General features: G+C 36.0%; 1 protein-coding gene across 1 annotated transcript; it reads left to right on the top strand.

The window, feature by feature from the left end:
- Positions 1-694: 694 nt before the first annotated feature.
- On the top strand, positions 695-18655 carry PNPLA8 (patatin-like phospholipase domain containing 8; the record flags this gene model as incomplete). The annotated part of the gene is made up of 8 exons (XM_009582360.1): positions 695-1896; positions 2743-2892; positions 4099-4250; positions 5908-6002; positions 11347-11518; positions 15656-15713; positions 17948-18142; positions 18599-18655. Coding segments are annotated over exons 1-8 (1995 nt in total), but the record flags the coding sequence as incomplete, so codon positions are not given.
- Between the last annotated feature and the right edge of the window lie 886 nt (positions 18656-19541).

The raw sequence follows: 19541 nt of genomic DNA, 5'->3' as shown, positions 1-19541 counted from the left end.
CGCTGTTATCTTGGCGTCGGCCTGCGCAGGTGTTGGCCTGCCTGGCCTCCTCTGGCACTTGTCAGGGGAGCCGGAGCAGCCCGAGCTTGCCATTTAGGTAAATGATGGATTTGCTTCTGCGGTTTCAGCGCAACTCTTGTATGCTGTGTAAAATTCTGATCCACCTCAGAAACGTCTATATTCTCCTTGTAGAGTAAGGATTATATACTGCCCTTAGCTCTTAGGGTAGGAACGTTTCGTTGAAGTTGTGGCCTTATACTGAAGCTTTGCTCAAAGAATTGGTGCCCTTTCTCCTATGGGAGGAATTCTGCAAAGGGGTGGTAATATAATAACAGGTTCATTTGAAATTTGGTCTCTGCACAGGATAATTTGCTAAAGAGATAGAAATTTCTCTATTGGAAAGACCAGCAAGCAGCTTTCTATATGTCACTAAATGCTTTAGACAAGTGTTGCATATTCTCAAGATGGACTTAAACTGGCCTTTAAGGAATAACGTATTGAAATTGAAACTTTGGGATGACACTACCAAACGTCCTGAGGAGTAGATACCCCCATGAGATTATTTGATTTGAATGTTTATCTGTCTTTACTGAAAGAATAAATAAGCTGCATCTGCTGTAATCAACTCTGTGATTTAGTTTAATTTATTGGTTTGGGGTTTCCATTGTTGTTTTTTTTCCTTTTTCAGGTAACACCGTGATGTGAGATTTATTTATTGAAATATATTTTCTGGAATGAAGTAGACAAGCAACATAGAAAAGGTGTAATTATTTATAAGTAATGACAGTTCATTTACCTTTAGACACATATTTGTTCTTTGTGATTAACCCAAAAAGTCTTTGGTGGAAGCAAAGAAACAAATACCTGTATTTGTATAGACCTAAAGTCTGCTGGAGGATAAATCATGTCATTCACCTGAGAGTGTTTCATACAAGCGAGCATCGGTATAAATGGGCCAGAAGCAGAACATTTTGGTATAACAAATACATTTACAGCCATGACTTTTTATACTACAGAGTTTCTAAACTTTTAACTTCTTCTTCCAAAGGACTTACCAAAGTGAACAATCGCATGTCACGAATTAAGAATACTATAGAATCTGTTTCAAAGGCAGTGTCTGGCACGCACAGTGAACTGGTTTCACGGATAGCTCGATTAAAGTCACACTCGGGTACTCTGGGAAAAGCAAGTAAAAGTAATGCAGATGCAAATAACATCAATGCAAATCTAGAAAATGATAAACAAGTCGCAGATGCCAGAACTCAGGAGGATTGCAACAGGGGCCCAGCTGCAAAGAAATCCACTTGTGCAAATGAGTCTATGTTAGTAAGTTCAAGTGGCACTTACCAAGATACTCCAGAAGATTCAGCGTCTACTAAAACCCACCTTTTTCATGTAAGTTACTTTTCTACAAATTTTGGAGAGACTTACAACTTCGTAGCTGATCATATCAACTGGTACTTTAAAAATAATTCTGTTATGGATCAAGAGAAAAAAAGGAATGCTTTGTTACAGGACTCTAAAAGTGAAGAGAGGAATAAGCTTGATTCATCAGGAGATACTGTAATGAGTGAAGAAAAGACAGTGGATTCGTCAGCTACTTTAGCTCCTCAAGCAGAGACTCTGGGTGCGGAAAAAACAAATACTGCTCTTCCGGTTTCCACTAAAAAAAGTATTGCAAACTTTCTTTCATATCCCAGTAACAGTGTACAAGCTTTTGTAGACAGTTACATTGGTGGGTTGGTTCCCAAGTTAAGATCCGATACAAAAGTTGTTTCCCAAGAAAAGAGCAAACAACCAGAACAAGAAGTGCCTGAGAAAGATGAAGAGGACAAAGCAAAAGAGGCTAAGACTGCAGAAGAGAGGGAAAAGCATCTGTCTCTTCAGAGAGAAAAGGCAAGTCTTTGTTTAGTGTTGTTTCTTCAGGTATTATTTCTATGTATGTATATTTTACACAAGTGTATATATACACTATACACACAGGTGTATATATCTATATGTAAACTTATATATACTTACATATGCTTGAATATACTTACATAAATAAGTATATATGTATGTACTTACATGTAAGTACATATATGTACACATAATTTATGTGTACGTACATATAAGTATGTACTTATATAAATAAGTATATATGTATATACACATATATAAAAACTATAAACTTACATATACATACTATATGTAAGTTATGTAAACTTACATATACATATATGTACTTATACATACGTATGTACACATATATAAAATGTATATATACTTTTTATAAGTACATATATGTATATGTAAGTTTATATATAAAGCGTATATATGTATATATACATGTGTGTGTATTATATACCTATATTTAGTTCATATATATGTAGAGAGAGTGTACATAAATATGGATAGATCTAGTTGCTTTTTTTTGTTGTAGTTATAGTAATCTTGCACTCCTTCAAATACAATGATTTCAGAGTTGCCCTGAAAATACATCCGAGTACATGCAGACACGTGTTTGTTTGGTGTATTGTTGCTGTGAGCTGCCTTTGTTTATTTTTCTAGTAAACAAAGAATCAAAAGGTTGCCTGTTTACATTTAAGCAATGCTTACTTGGAGCCTGTAGCAGATTTCTGGTACAACATGCTGTCCATTACTTCTCAGAAATCTTAAAATAACAGTTTGGAATTAGTCTTGACAAATTTTACACATATCTTAGAGTAGTTTTATGTTATTTATATAACTTTCTTTTTTTAGATTATTGCAAGAGTGAGTATTGATAACAGGACTCGAGCTTTAGTTCAAGCCCTACGAAGATCCTCTAATCGAAGAGTCTGTATCAGCAGGGTTGAAGAACTGACCTATCATCTTCTAGAATTTCCAGAGAGCAGAGGAGTTGCAATTAAGGTGCAAATAGTCTTTATGCTTAGACAAAAGATTAATATCTGACAGAGGATTGACATAGAATAACATAAAACTTTCTTCTGTGCTTTTGTGGGCTAGTTATATTTTCTGTTTGACAGTGTGAATGTCTCTTTTTATAGCTATTTTTTTAGCTGGTTCAAGCAGATTCATATGCAAACTGTGAGTAGTTTAGCTAAAGGCTCTTAAGATTGCAATGTTTAATTTAGAAGCATACAGCATTGTCATGTGGATAGATAGTATAGCTTATTCTAATGGTAGATGAAGGTCGTACACTGTGTTCTCTGTCGCAATTGACCAGACGGGAATGTACGGTACAGTTGATCTGCATATGTACAACAGTTCTTCTGCTTGTTTGCATGCTTCCTTCGAAGAGCGATGACAAGAGTGGAGTATAACCATCAAATAAGCTCATGTAATCTAGTCCTACCCATTCTCTTTCCTGCAGTGAGAGGACAGGAGGTGGGTAGTAGACTATTCTAGGAGTACTAGCCAAATCATAGCATTTGTCAGTCTCATGCCTTTTTCCATGTGACAGATGTGTAACATAGATTGTAGAATTGCTGGATAAGAGATCTTTGGGAAGGGAATGCAGGCCAGATGAATCATATGGGCAAGGTACAGGTCTGGCATCCACGTGAATAGATGTGAATTACTTTATTATGAAAGAGTACATGCACTACTCCCATTTTTTATTATAATACTCTGTATCTTTGTGGTAATAATTGTATATTTAAAAATTACTCAGTGTGAGGAAGAATTTTAATTTGCTTTGTTTTAGTATTAGTGTACTTTGAAGCAGTGTGGTACATATTCAGCAAAATCTGGGCTTTTAGCTATACTTGGTGTGCTCCATACTTGAGTTTATATTTGGCTAATGTGACATTGAAGTCAATAAAACTAAACTGCTCGTAAATATAGCTTTTCTAGCTATTTGAAAGATTTACATTTCACTTTGGTTAATTCTGATAGATAGTTACTTTAGCAATGAGGCGCGTATGACATAATATTGGAGTCCATCCTTTCCCTTGTTAGAAAGAGAGATGGGTAAATACAGATTTAAAGAAGTTTTCCTCTGAGTTTAACTAATATATTACTTTTATACTTAAATGCCAAACTAGTAGATGCAAGCATGGATTCTTTTGGTATAAACATGTAGTTAGAATGAAATATCTTTGTGTTCATCAATAGGAAAAATTAATCCCATGCCTACTTCGACTGAGACAGGCAAATGACGAAAGTCTTCAGGCTGCTGTTAGAGAGACTTTAGCTGTAATTGGATATACAGACCCTGTGAAAGGCTGGGGAATTCGAGTCCTCGCTATTGATGGAGGAGGAACAAGGTAAAACCTCTGGGTTTTTATGTAGTTGTAGCCTTTTTCGTACTGTAACTGGAAATAAAATTTCAGTTTCTCTTTGGTAAGTTAGTGCCCAAAGATGCGATTTATGATTTACAGTTCTGTTACATTTGACTATCCAAGTGATGGGTATTATTTTTGTATGTATTTGTGCTTAAATTTCCATGCATTAGTAGTACTGTGACACTGAAATTACTTACCCATTTAAAGTTGGCTACACACTTAAGTGCTTGGATTGGCTCATTCTCCTTTTGGAAGTAAATTAAATGGTTAATTGAGTTAGTCTGCTCACAAGCCTAATCTCAGAAATACAAAATTGTTGTGAAATGCTAGTAGTTTATACTTTTATGATTGACTTAGTAACACAAAAAATGTTCTTGTACTTCTCTGGAGGGTGACCTGCCTTAGCAGGACTGGTCTCATATGAAAGAATGAATAGGCTAGTGGTGAAAGCTACTCTAGCCATGCTGTTGATTTATATTTCTTCTACACAAACATTTTTTTTTTAATTTATGCACCACATGTCTTTAGTTACATGTGCTCTAGCTCTGCATGAATTTATGCGTCTACCACAATTTGTAAAGAGTAGTAGCAGAAGCATGTTCACTAAATTTGAAGGCTGATGTTTACTAAAAGCTCTGTTTTCAGGCATATTTGAAGAAATCTTGTTGGCAAATATTTACTGATTCACAAATCTTTATTGGTACAAAGTGAAGTATGAAGTCATTGCAGAAATACAGTTTCACGAACTTTTTGTTTCCCCATAGTATTTCTTTACTTGCATCAAAATCAGTTGTCTTCAATAAGGAGTTAAGCGTATGTCACAACTTCAACATTTGTGTTTCCAAAAGTTCATTGTAAACCATAAAGATTTTACAAAGTAGAAAGAAGGATGCTATATGTGTAAATAAAGTGTATTAATTTTTCTGTCAGATTTCTAGGGGAGTGACATTAGAAGACACCTTATCTTTAGAAAACAGTATCTTCATCTATAACACTAAATGAAGCAAGTCCAGAGAGTGAGCCTGAGTACTGACTACCGGCTGTTGTGCCACTTAATTGGCAGTGGTCAGCTGGTTATAGTTTTGCAATGGGTTGACTAGTGCCCTTCAGCACAAGCCAGGACAGATTTGGGGGCAGCGTACAGGAGGTGCCATTCTCAGCAGAATGTGTTGGCAAGATGGTACTTGGTTTGGTGCTCCTTTTGCCATGCAGTTCTCTAGCTCTCTCCCATTATTTCTGACACATTGAATTGAGGCAAAAAAACCACAGACAGAAAGATATTATGTCCTAAGGGGCATTATATAGCCCTGTTAAGACAAAACTTTAAGTGCTGTGTGTTGTGGATGCAGCTAAAATCTATCCTGAGTCTACATCCACAGAAGATGATCATCCCTGAGCCTTTGCTGCAAAACAATGTGGCTGTAGCTGTTGAGTACTATTTTTGGTATGCCCAAACATGTCATTTATTTTAGTATTCATCATTCCATTTTAATTGTGTTCTGCTACTCTTTCATTCCTGAAATATTCAGGATTTTTACTGTTGTAGTTATTCAGTTATCATTAAGCAAAGGTGGGCTTAATTAGAACTGTGTAAGGTAAAACTACCATTGTATGTGAAGGGGGTTTTTTTGTGTTTCAGGGGTTTAGTTGCACTTCAGACTCTACGGAAACTAGAACAACTAACTGGAAAGCCGGTTCATCAACTTTTTGACTACATTTGTGGTGTAAGCACAGGTAATTGTTAAGCCAATTGTTAAGTTGGAATTTTGCTATGAATATAGTAAAAGAACATCTGAGAATAAATGTAGATTTTGCAGAGCTTGCCGGTTTCTGACTTTGAGTGTAAGTTGGGAAAGTATAGGTGTGATTTCTAAAGACTTTCTTTTTTCTTCTGAATAAGAACTTTGGGTGATTCATGATACACTTGTAACATCAAACTGATTTTTCATTTTTTCAATGAATGCGAAACCTTCATTTTGCACACAGATACAAATATCTTAGATGCTTATGGGGCTTTATGGACAACTGAGGTAATGTCCCTCGGGGACTGATACTGGGCCAGTACTGTTCCATGTCTTTATTAATGACCCAAACAGGGACAGAGTGTGCCTGTAGCAAGATCTTGGGTGATACTAAATTAGAGGAAGTGGTCAGTACAGTGATGCCCTCTGTTCAGATTGGCCTGTACAGGCTGGAGAAATGGCTTGGTAGGAACCACCTAAGGTTCAATAAAGCCAAGTACCAAGCCCTCCATCTGAGGTGTGCTGACTGGCTAGAAACCAGCTTTGCAGAAAAAGACCTGGTCTTGTTGGAACAAGTTGAACATGAATCATCAGTGTACCCTTGCAGCAAAGAAAGCTGACCACATACTGGCTTGTATGCACAGGAACATACCCAACAGATTAAGGGTCTCTGGCCACCGTATGTCTAGTTGTAAGCTCCTCAGTAAACCCTTAATTTGTTGGGTGTGTTCTTGTACATGGAGTGAGTCTGGCAGAGGGCCAAGTAGATGGTCAGGGGACTGGAGGTCATGACACATAGGGAGAAAGTGCAAGAATGGGGTTTATTCAGCCTTAAGAAGAGAAGGCTGAGGGGAGGCCTTATTGCTGTTTCAACTAATGGGAAAATACAGAGAAGATGGAGCTAGACTCTTCTTGAAGGTGCACAGTGATTGGAGAAAAGTCAACAGACAAGTTGGAATATGGGAAGTTGCAATTAGGTATAAGAAATCATGTTTTCCTTGCAAGGATGGTCAGACACTAAAAGGAGTTGCCTGCACAGGCTGTGGAATCTCCATCCTTGGAGATACTCAAAACTTGGCTGAACAAGTCCTGAGTAACCTGTTCTAATTGAACAGGAGGTTGGGCTAGATGACCTCTAGAGGTTCCTCCCACCCTTAATTACTCTTGTGATTCAATTATGTTTCTCCTCTGTAGGAAGTAGGAAATTCTAAAGCATAAGTTTCTTTTTAAAAGACAGTCATCTCTTTCAGAAATTATGCTAGACCAGTAGCAGCATAATGCTGATTTCTAACATAAGAGGTATGCCATAGTTTAGTAGCTCAGTTTCCTTTAGAAACCCACATTCTTCATTTTTTTTGCACTGTACATACCTTCCATACAGTTTAATTCAGAAATAACATTAAATGCAGATCACTATGAGTAGGTCAATGTTTGCATTTCCAGAGATTTGCTTAATAGACTCAAAATAGTAGAGAAGAGGAGAATGTTTAGGTCTACTAGACAGAATTTGTTTGTAGACGCAATATAGTTCCCTACTTTACATTTTTAATAGTCTTTGAAAAAAATCCTTTGTTAGTTAATTTAGCAGTAACTGGTTGTTTCTTTGGAAGATAGTTTCACTACAAAACACTTCTCTAATATCTCCTTCAATCATAATAAAGACATTTTATCTTTGATAGAGAGGCTTGGTGTTCTTAATTAGATCCCACTACTCTGATTAGAACTATGTTTATTCTTAGTTCTTCACCAGATTTTGGGTTTTGTAACTGCTAGTAAGTACTTAATGTGTTCTTTTAAGCTTTGTTTATGCTCTCAAGCTTTTGTCTGCAGTAGTCCAGCTTGCAGTAATAGGTGACAAGGCGTGGCTGGGAGGGGTTGTACGGATCTGTCAGCATGTGCTAGCAGTGTACTTTACCATTTCAGTTTGTGTTGACAGTACCTATGCTGGTAGGATTTGCAGAAGCTTGTAGGTGGATGAATTGTGGTTTAGAAGAGTGATGTGTTAAATGATAGGAAGGATGCCTCTTGTGCATTACAGCTCTCTTTTTTTTTTTTCTGCTGTGCTTTTCATATCTCTTAATACCATTTAGCTGTATTGCCTTTGAGGTTTAGAAATAATCAGTTTGCTGTGAATTCAGCATCACAGAGTCTGTCTTTGTAATTAGTTTCCCTGTACTTCTCTTCACTGGTGGTCATAGGGTGTAAATGTAGGCAGTCACAGAGAAAGGTCACTGTAATGATGCTGTAACGGGCCTTGCATACTTAGGTCACCTGCCTATTGCTGAGCACAGTGTCTGGGATGGAAGCACCAGAAAATCTGCAAGCACATGCAATGCAGTGGTAGCCACTGACCTTCTTTTATGGGGAACCAGGTTAATGTAAATTGTGTACCAAGTTTGTACCTGTTCCATGCAAAAATCCAGAGGTGAAAACAAGGCAGTTGAGAGGAGGAAGTGCCATTGCCCCAGGAACTGAGCTGCTGGGATTTCTGTAAGTGAGGGTGATTGTCACTGTTCTCCAGAGCATGACATGCTTTTATCGATGCTTTTATCGATGCTTTTATCGATGCTTTTATCGATGCACAGAGCACTTAACCCATTGAGGACAACTTGTCTGCAGGTATGCTGTGGATGTGGCTTGGATGTTCTTTTCACCGCTCATGCGGTCTCCCAGTATATCAAAGATACTTTTCAATAGTGGTGCACTTAGAATTCAGTCACCGGGACCAGTTTATAACATCAAGAGTATGTGATCAGGCAAAGTGCATGCTACCACATTTTCAAATGTGCTGGCCTACTCCAAGAATTTTTAAAATACACTTTTTTCCTAAACTTCTATATTGATCTAATAATCAGTGGCATTCAGATGCATCGTATGAGGGATTTGATCATTGACACAGTGTGACCAAAGGTTCTCCTACCATATTGTTTTCCAGTGCATTTTACTACAAAGACATCTGAATTGTACTGGTCTCTTTGATCATCATTTTTGGATGTATGTGAAGTTTGCATAAGGACTTCACATAAGGATGTTCTCCCAAAATATTCCTTCCAAGTTGTTAAGAACAGCATAGGGCCAGTGCCCCCATGTATTCTCCCAGCCTTCAGTGATTTGTAGATGAGGATCTTAAGCAAAGCTCGTATCTCTCTGTTGATGATTTTTTTTTGCCCATGATGTCTTTCCAGTTTTGAAATCCATTTTGAAAACCTTTCTGTTGGAAGAAGTATTTTTTTCAGGAGAACTCATGAATAAGTCAAGTCATGGTATTACAGAGCTGGAAGCGTCCTTAGGAGGTTATCTCATTTCCCAAGGAAAGGATCAGCTGTGTGTGTTTCACTATTGACAATTTTCGAAGATTTTGAATCATTTCAGACCTCTTCAGAAAATCTGTTCTAGTGCTCCACTGTCTTTACATTTGGGGAAAAAAAAAATCCAAATGTCTAACGTGGATCTTCCTGTTGCAGTTCAAATTTGTTTCCTCTTGTCCTGACTCCCCAGGAACACGGATAACGTTCTTTCTCTTCTCTTTGCAGCAGCCTTCTGTGCATTTAAAGGCTTTTGTCATAGCCTGTTTCCTCAGCCTTTCCTTACAGACTGATTTCCTTGACCTGTGATTGTCTTTTGGGGACTTTTTTGTGTGCTTTTTCTTTTTTCCAGGTGGTCCACATCTGTTTTGAAGAATATCATTCAGGTCCAGATATAGCTTCAGCTGAAGTCTTGCTAGTACTGAATAAGAAAGGAATACTTTTGTCTTTCAGGTTATATTAGCCAACTGTATCCCTGTGTTCTTCAAGATACGCTCCTTAGCCCACCAGCTTTTGTTTAGGTATTTTTTCCCCCTGAAGTGTTGGCTGTCAAGGCTGAGATGGTGGCTGGAGTGTAGGAGTCTGTGATAGAGCAGGATGTGATGGAAGCGTCAGAAACTTTTTCACTGGACCATCTGATAGAGCCTGCACTATATCTTTGATTTTGACCTTACTCTCCTGTGAGTGTCTTGTTACCATCCAGCAGGTTTCAGCAAAGCCCTTTAATATGTACCTTGACTCTGGTACTATCTACTGCCACTTGTGTGCTGATGCAGACTGCAGTTTTTGGTGCTGTTTCTCAGGAAGTGAAGTGAAAATGAGTTTGCATTTGGTATTAATTTTGGCTCTTTGGCTTTGAAACTGTTCACCAAAATAGCAAATGCATGATATTATAGAATTGGTGCTGGAGAGTTATGAGGAGAAGGTAGCAGAGGATTTGCATGATTCAGAAAAATGGTGTTTCTCTGCTGCTAGATGTTTAGTCTGTGTTGAATACAGGCATTTGGTGATTTGGCAGTTGAGTAAGTTTCTCTTGATGAAACTTTGATGTGTCAAGTAGGCCCAGGTTATATTAAGCACGTGTGCTACATTTTAAAAAATTGAGACCATCAATCCACTGACACTCAGCTGTCATGGTGGTGGGATCCATGAGAGCAAAAGTAGCTTGGAAGTCATGTCTCCTTTAAAGCCATCTGTAACTTTCTTTATGTAGTTCTTTCTTTCTGCATGTGTTTTATTCTTACTCTATTTCAAAATTTACTCCTTTTTAAATTAATTTTATTCAAACCTACTGCATTCATTTCCAAATTGGAAAAATCATGTGTCCTAATTATTCCTCATGCTTTATTACATGTCCTCACAGTATTGCACAGATTTAAAGGTTGTATATGTCCCTTTCAGTTTAATATATCTAAAAATGGTAGTTATGCATTAATTATATTTTTCCACAGTCTTTTTAATGGTATTTTGCAACCATGCTTTTTGGATACTGTTTTGTTCCTACAAGGGTAGGTCATAATTTTTTTAGGCACACACTAGATGGCAGTATGTATGAATGAATAATTATAAATGGTTGCAACCAAATGTATTCCAAACTAGTCAAAACTCCCTTTTTTTTACAGAATTTTCCTAGAATTTCTCTTTACTGACTCGGAGTTTGCCAGATAGCAAGTAATGCTCCAAATACATTTTTAATACCACAGCATAGATTTCTCTTACTCATTTCTCTTTCCAAATAAAGCAGTGGATTTAGTTTGCTTTCTGCCATATACATGTTTGCAGGGATGAAGTCTGCGAAATGAAATAATACCATTTGTCAACTTCTCATAGTTCTGTTTTTGAAAGTAGACTCTTCCTATCTTGTATATGTCCTTTAAAACATAGTTTGTGATCTTTGAACAGGAATTTAGTGATACAAATGTCAATTGATCTTCCCTTTTCAAGATAGATATTCTGCTAACCTATGAACTACATTAAATGGTAATCCATCTTCGTAATCTTACTTTACGTTTCAAAATACTTCTTTTTCAGGAGCTATATTAGCTTTTATGTTGGGGTTGTTCCATATCCCTCTCGATGATTGTGAAGAACTGTATCGCAAGTTAGGATCAGATGTTTTTAAGCAGAATGTTATTGTTGGAACAGTGAAAATGGGTTGGAGCCACGCCTTTTATGACAGTGATATCTGGGAAAAAATGCTCAAGTAAGTAAAAAATGATCAGGTGGAAAATAATTAGTATAATGTCTGAGAGCCTTTGGTTTTGTTATTGTTTCACTGGTAAGCAAATTCTTAAAACAACTAGAAAGAATTAGCATATACTCTCATTCTTTTGAAATAGCTGTTTTCCTATTTACCAAAATATTGAAAGCCTTTAATGTAATGATTTCTGTTTCTGGGGAGTGAAGTAAGCTTTAGTGCACTGATTTCTGATTATATTCCTGTACGCTTGCCAGCTCTGCTGGACCTGACTCATTATAGATGTGCTACAAATTTTACTGGCCACCTACTGTGCCTTTTTTCTTACAGGAAGCATGATGAGAAATGAAATAATGTGCTGTAGTAGGGATTTTTAATCTTAGCTGCTATACTGAGGGGTTTTGCCCATTGCCCCTTTCTTTGAAAAGGAAAATGAGCTGTAAGGATTGCAATGAAAAAGTATCTGCTGTGTCAGAGCTGCTAGTGAAATGGTATTTGTTCATAGATACGTATACAAATGCATTAATGGCTGTTCAGGAAAAGTCACTGGAAGAAATTGTTACGATTTATTACAAGTTATATTACTTAGTTTTGTTCATCTGTATTTGTATTGATAGTTCCATTGTTTATAATTTTTAGCAAACTAATGTCATAGTTTCCCAAAGAGTGAGAGCTGGTGCTGCTACTGAAAGAACTGAAACAACCTTCTCTGAGAGCAAATGTAAAATGGTAAAAAGCTTCTTTGGATAAGTAATGACAAGTTCCTTTGGGAACATGATTAATGTTTTGTGGGATTGAAAGTGTTTTTTCTAGACACTATAGTGGGAATACCTGTGCTGCCTGAGTTTTAAGCATCTCACTTGTTTGCTGAAGTGGAGAGAGAGGCTTCCAAGTACTACTTCTCTGTGTTCTTGCATATTTTTAGGAATAAATGTGTTTATCAAATGAATATAATGAGTTTTTCTTCTCAGATACCTGGAGTTCCTCTTTTTTTGGAAAAGAGATTTTTCTCTGCCTTCCCTCTTTTCCTCCCCTGCCCAACTAAAAGAAGTCTTTTGAAAATCAGAATTACCTCATGTGAAAGTGTTTTACATGCCTTTAATTAAAATGCTGTTATTCTTTGCAGCTACATGTAACACATGAGGGAGGTAAAGCACTCTACTCCTGTGCAATGGATAGAAGCCAGGCAATTATTACGTTATCCATAGATTAAATGAAAAATTAAATTTACTGATCAACAAATTACTTTTTGTTGAGCTAATTCTGCAATGTTGAAGGGAGATGCTATGCCTACACAACGTTTTATTGAAACAGTAGGGATTCCTGCAGGCTTCCTTGTGGTGTGGAAGCCTACAACTAAGAAGGGAATCTCTTTATGGCAATAAGAAGGTCAGGTCTAACTTTCAGTCGTTGCATGGGAAAACTGCTTTATGTTTTGTTTTAAATTTAAAAGCCTCACCTGTGCTGGCTGGGTTTTTGTTGTTTAAATGGTAGTAGATTTGTCAGCCTTGCTTGAAATAGAGAGTATCCGTTTACAATATACAGGCATGCAATGTACGTTTAGCCCTACCACAATATTGTTGGTATTATTTTCTGTCAGAAAGTATTCTTGCTGAAAATAATTAAGCTAATGTTGTATTACGCTAATGTTGCATGCATTCATGAGGCATAATATAAATTCCATTTCAGAAAATGACAAGTAATTTTGATTAACTTTTTATTGTGAGTGCTGTAGGGAATTGATTTTATATTTTACATGTATGTTTATTTTAACTCTTCTTATGTATTCCTTGAATTGCAGTTTGAGGACTGGTTTTAATCAGTTACTTTTATTACTTAGTGCAGAAAATACTTACCATACGTCAGTCTATGTAATGCTATATTGAATTGCATTCGTAAGAAGAACCTGGCTTACAGTTTCAAGTTTTCTGTTTTCTTTTGACTGTTGTTTACATATACAATTTTATTTTTTCATATTGGTGAGCAGCTAGGGGTTTTCGCAAGCTAACTAAAATCCCATACTGGGAATTTGTAATCTTGAGAAGCAATCGAGCTTCTCTGTATAGAGGGTGGGGTAAAAGTTACATGTTCTCTGCTGGTAGGAAAATGGATAATGCATGTGTTTGGGATTACAAGTAATAATACTTCAAACCGGTATTTGTTATGCAAATTGAAATATAAATTGAGACTGGTCTCCAGTGACTAGATGGGCAACACATTCTGTACCAGTTAGTCACTCCAGACGTACTTAACATATTTTGCAGCATTATGAATGAGATGTTATGTATCTTTAGGGAACACTGAATAAAAGTCTGTCCTGTAGGTTTGGTAAAGATGTCATAGTTTCCTGGTACTTTTGTTGTTGTTGTTAGAAGGGGGTAAAAGTTACAATTTTGCCTTTTGAATTGAATGCTCTTTCTCCAGGCTATTTGATTGCACCCTGGCTGTAGCCCATTAGAATGTTTCTTTAAGCATATGGTTGTCAATACATTCTTCATATCATTATTGAAATAAGTGTTGCAATATTAGGGACTCGAAGCAATGGAAGAGCAACATTTGTGAAGGTGACTTGGTGTTTAGGTAGGTCATGTCTAGAGGACATAGGTTACAGGCAGACACAAACAAAGCAGATAAATGGAAAAATAGAATGGCAAATGAAATTATGTGTGAAGTAATAACCCATGAGTGGAAAAATGTAAAATGCTTACAGGATGTAAACTAACTTTAATATCAAAAGTGATTTGGATGTTGTTATGGACAGTTTAATGAAACATCTGTATGCTTGTGGTCAAACAAGATGATTCAGTGTGTGATGGTTGGGATTGAAAATACAGAAAATATTATAATGCTGTTATATTAATCCATAATACAGTTTCATTTAAAGTGCTATTTACAATCCCAGTTACCCCATTTTAGAGAATGTTTCTGTTGCAAGATTGGTAAAAAGTAGGTAGTGACCTAAAGACAATTCACACAAAGGAATTGGGACTGTTTATCATTAAAAAAAGCAAACAAGTTAAAGCAGTAATTTGAGATAGTAAGATATTTTGAGAATTACCGTTCTCATCTTTTCTTCAAGAACAAGGGACTATTCAATAAAATTAAAATTAGTATACTTTCTCTTTTAACACAGTATGTGGAAAAAAACCTGGAATTAATTGTGTTGTGACTTTGGTAAAGAAAATAATTGAACAGTGAGGCTTGACAAAGACATTTATATAATACACAATTAAAGTATGAATGCTAGCAACAAAACTAAAATAAATTTGGAGGTGATACTAAACTTTTACCTTTAGACCTTAATGTCTGAAGTTGCATAGTAGCTTAAGGGATTTCTTGTAGCTGCTCTGAAGCATCAGTTCCTGGCCTTCATAAGAAACAATATGTGAGAAAATAATTATTCAGTTTGACAGTTTGTGTAATTAAGCAGTGGATATTGCTTATGCAGTTTTTTAATCTTTGCATTCAGGGTTTGGGAAAAAATATCTAATACAGTGATGCAAATCAGTAGATGTCTTTCATATCTCACCTTTGTCAGTCTCATCTTTTATTTCTGAATATTCCTACTTCTTGGTTCTGTGTGCCTTCATCTCCTTCTGTAATCAATTTATAAAAATGTATGCATATGAAAAAATTCCAACTGAAAAATGGGTGTTAAATGCATATTGAATTATTGTTATGGAAGATTACATATACATGTTTTAACTTTCTTCAAAAATCATGTAGAATGTTGTCTTTCTTTCCTTAGCTTTTGTTTTCATAACAGTTCAGGAGAGCAATTTTCATTACTATAAAACCGCTTAATAAAGATGTTGATTTTTTGATTCTTAAATGTAGCAAAGTACTTCGTTTTCCTCTCGCAAAGTAGTTGAGTAATCCTGATGATCTGTGTTTAAGCATGTAGTAAAGTGAATAACTGAATCAAGACCTAAATCATTCTTCAGACTTATTTGCAAGAAGAAGCCTAGAAGGTTTGAAATATTAGTCCATTGAAGTCAACCATAGAAATACGATTATTGAAGTGAAATCCAAGCATTGCTTCTGTTAAATGTAAAGTTCTCAGAAGTAAGGGATGATAAAAATGTACGTCTTTTGTTCATGCTAAACTGATGGAGCATTTTCAATTTTTACACTTACTTCTAGAGAAAAAATGGGCTCAAATCTTATGATTGAAACTACAAGAAATTCCAAATGTCCGAAGGTAAGTACAGTTTTCTAAGGTAAATAGTAGTTGTGTATTCCACAAGTACTTTTAAGAGTTCTGAGCAAGAGTACTGTCCCTAGAAGAATATTGGATAAACAGCATGAGTGTTGATATGTTCTCCAAGCTTCCATATGAGATAACCCATGCTTTTAAAGGATAAAAATTCATTAGATTCTTAAATTTCTGCAGCAATTTCTCATATTTTTATTTAATACTTTAAGTTAGAATACATTTCAGAGATGTTAAAAGGCTTATAAGCAGAGAAATACTAGGTCAAATTCTTGAAGTTGTGCAAAGTTTGTTTTTTCATATAAGAGAACTCTAGTATCTGGAGATCCTGTCATGTCAACTGTGATCTGTGTTACTGTGAAGTGAGAGAACAGGGTTTCTCCTCACTTTATCTGGATTACCAGGTTTTCTCCAGTCACATTCATAGGCCCCAAGATGTCTGGTCTTCCTGTATGATCTAAAGGGCACCAATTAATTGGAGGGGCGTTACATACAGCAGCAGCACAAGAGTGAAAGATGAGAAAGCATGGGTATTTTATTTTTGGTGAAGGATAGGGTGTGAAGAAAGAAGAGAAATATAATAGGACATATTTCAGAACAATCTGTAATTAACAGGTGTTTTGGTGTCATAGCACTATATTCAATGCTTTACTGTTAAATGGAAGATATTCACATTTTTCTAAACATAGAAACATATGCTTGGCTGACTGCGTTCCTAGTCCATGTCTAAAACAAGGACATGAAAAGGCTGGAGTGGTATGTTGCTTTCTGAGAGAGAATCTATCCTACATTGACTTGAAAGTTATCTTTGAACCGGGATCTTTGGCTTCCTTCCATGTTCTTCAGTAACAAAATGTGAATATAAATAGAGTTGAAACTAGCTATTCCCAGTAATCGCTTTGTAGTGCTGGCAGTGGTGGCACTCTTTACAAGGCACAGCAAAATCAAAATAAAACATGCAGCTGTGTGCTCTGCTGCTACTAGATTCTGGAAAAAAACATCTTATCATGAAGGTGCTCAGCACTTTACAACTTAGACTGCATCATGAGGTGGAAGTGTATATGGGTATTACCAAAAATAAATTCAAGCATCAGTTTGAAAAGTTTTCTATTAAATTTTCTCTTAAATTTTCCAAAGTTTTTTTTTCTTACTGCTTCTAGTAGTGCTTAGAACCAACCCTTCCTTTTGACAAAAACAGGAACTTTTCCTCCATCAAATGATGGAGTACGAATCATAGATGTGTTTTGCTTCTGCATTGTCTTACAGAAGTTATACTTTTCTTGTTTTCTTTTTTATAAGGATGGACTTACTGTGAATTAAATGATTTAACTTATGTAGCTGAAGAATGGAAATGAATACAGTGATATCACAACGTAAGCTGCTAGTGCTGTTGAATAGTGTTTCCCAAAAATGCTCTACTCTGTAAGCAAAATAGAATTGGACACCTACTTACCTGCTAAAGGGTATTTTTCTGAACAGTGCCAGCCAGGCTGGGTGCATCATCACTAAAAGGTCTTGCAGATTCTAACACTCATCCATAACTATAGGTGCTCTCACCTCGTGTGATTGTATCTGTAAGGTGTGATTTTTTTGCAGTCATACATTTTGTCTTATGGAAATGCCATTTTGGCTTTTCACTTAGATTTACATATGTGACTTTCTGTTAATGACATTTCAGTGTCCTTCCAAAAAATCTTGAAAGGTTTATGTTTGATTCTTTTGGGTTTTTTCTTTGGGAGAGATTCTTCCTGCAGTCCTTTAACTCAGGTTGCAATATTAAGTAATCATTTTCTTGGAGAAAGAATTTGGTTTACATTTCTAACATTCGTATTTAATGGCATTGTTGCATTGCTGGTTAGACTTTTGAAAACGAACTACTATTTGTAAAGGCAAAACGTTTTAAAATCATATGGGTGACACCAGCTTTTTGTTTAAATATCGGTGGGTAGATATTGGTAGAAACAGAATAGCCAGTGGAAACAATTAATTTCAGGTTAAAAATAGCATTTTCTTTAGGGAGTTTGTTTTTTGGTTTGGTGTGGGTTTTTTTTTTTCCTTTCGCTTTTAAAATTTAGATAGGCATTGTAAAAAAGTAAATAAATAATGAACCAAGTAGGATTCCAGAGATGCCCTTAATGTATAAATTGAATTTTATATTGTGGGAAGTTGTCATTATTATTATTATTACCATATATAACTATTTGTTTCTCCTAACTCACTAGGTAGCTGCAGTAAGCACCATTGTAAACAGAGGAACGCCACTGAAAGCATTTGTCTTTAGAAACTACAATCACTTTCCTGGTGTTAAGTCTCATTATATTGGAGGCTGTCAGTATAAACTGTGGCAGGCCATTAGAGCATCATCTGCTGCACCAGGTTACTTTCAGGAATATGTTTTGGGCAACGATCTTCATCAGGTAAGTTGAAATCTTCTCCTTTAGTAAATATTTTCCAATATTATACCTGAGAAAAAAGTTGTCTGAATTTCTGAATCTCAACTAAGCAGTAAGTTGGTAGCAGAAAGGAAGTCTAGGACAGATGGGGGTAAGAAAGGAAATTTTTAGCTTGTATAGCCCTTATAGAACTAGAAAAGGTATAGGCTTAAAAATCTTAGTCTTCTCAGTACAAACTTAAGCTCTTCTGCTGTTCCTTTCTTCTCTGCCTGGAAGGAAACCTTATATGAGTTGTAAATTGCTTCTGACTTCCTGCTTACAACTGGCATTTCATTGAGCATTATTTCACTAAACAGATGGTATGACTTGATTTTTTCACACTTTACAGTATTGTTAAATTTTAAGTTACACATTTCAGTGTTCCTTTTATTAGTGCATAATTTCAGTTTACGGTCCACTTTTAATTCTTTTCATTGATAGCTTATTAAGCTCTACCCTGGTTCTGAGCTAGTAAAAAGAATAAGAGATGCCACGGCAGTAAGATTAAACTCAGAGAACAACTGCAAAAGAAATTCCCTTGAGGATAAAGCAATGTCTCCTATCAACAGTGCATGCTATTTTATTGTATTATAGTTTCCGGTGATCCTGGTTAGTAAAGAGCAAGGCAAATTAATTTCTTTAGTAGTTTTTTAACCATTGTGTTCTTGTCCTCCAGTGCCCCTTTATTGTACTGCAGCTCTCTGAATTTTAAAAGAATCCTTTTTACAGTACATATTAATTTAAAACTATTAGTATTTCTTTTTAAAAAGATCTGTTGCAGAAAGGACTACAAAGGGTGACTGAGCCAGAGACCTTCAGCAAAGACAGCATAGGATTCTATCACTTAAATTTCAAGAAAGCCTCTATTCCATTTCTGTCATATTAATTCATATGGTAGCATTAGCCTCAACTACTGGAAAGCAATAATAGCATATTTTGAGTAATGAGATGTACCTGGATCACATACAGAATTTCTCATGGTGTCCGTTAAAAGGCTGTGTAATCTAATTAGCATTGTAATGTGCATAAATAATACTGAAGTTTAAAGACTAACAGATAAATAAGGAGTATAAGATGAAATAGTGAAAAATTCATTAGATTAAGAGATAATAAACAGAAGCATTGATACAGAGAAACAGCTAGAATTTAATCTGAAAAAAGCATACTTCCATATTTTGAATTAACATTTATAAGGAGATAGAGTAACTATATTCAGCTATATAAAAGCTCTACATAAGTTGGGGGGTGAAGGGGAGGGGTTCCCATGGAGGGCAGGATGGTGCTACTACATGAACCAGATTCTGAGAATTTTTCCATTTCATTCTGTTTCCCCTTTTTGTTTAGGGTCTGTTTTTTTTTCCCCCCCGCTTCCCACCCACCCACC

Source organism: Fulmarus glacialis, unplaced genomic scaffold (assembly GCF_000690835.1).
Source record: "Fulmarus glacialis isolate BGI_N327 unplaced genomic scaffold, ASM69083v1 scaffold9797, whole genome shotgun sequence".
In the NCBI taxonomy this organism is placed as follows: Eukaryota; Metazoa; Chordata; class Aves; order Procellariiformes; family Procellariidae; genus Fulmarus; species Fulmarus glacialis.
Note: the sequence above shows the minus strand (reverse complement) of the source record. Positions and strands in the feature narration are given on the sequence as shown.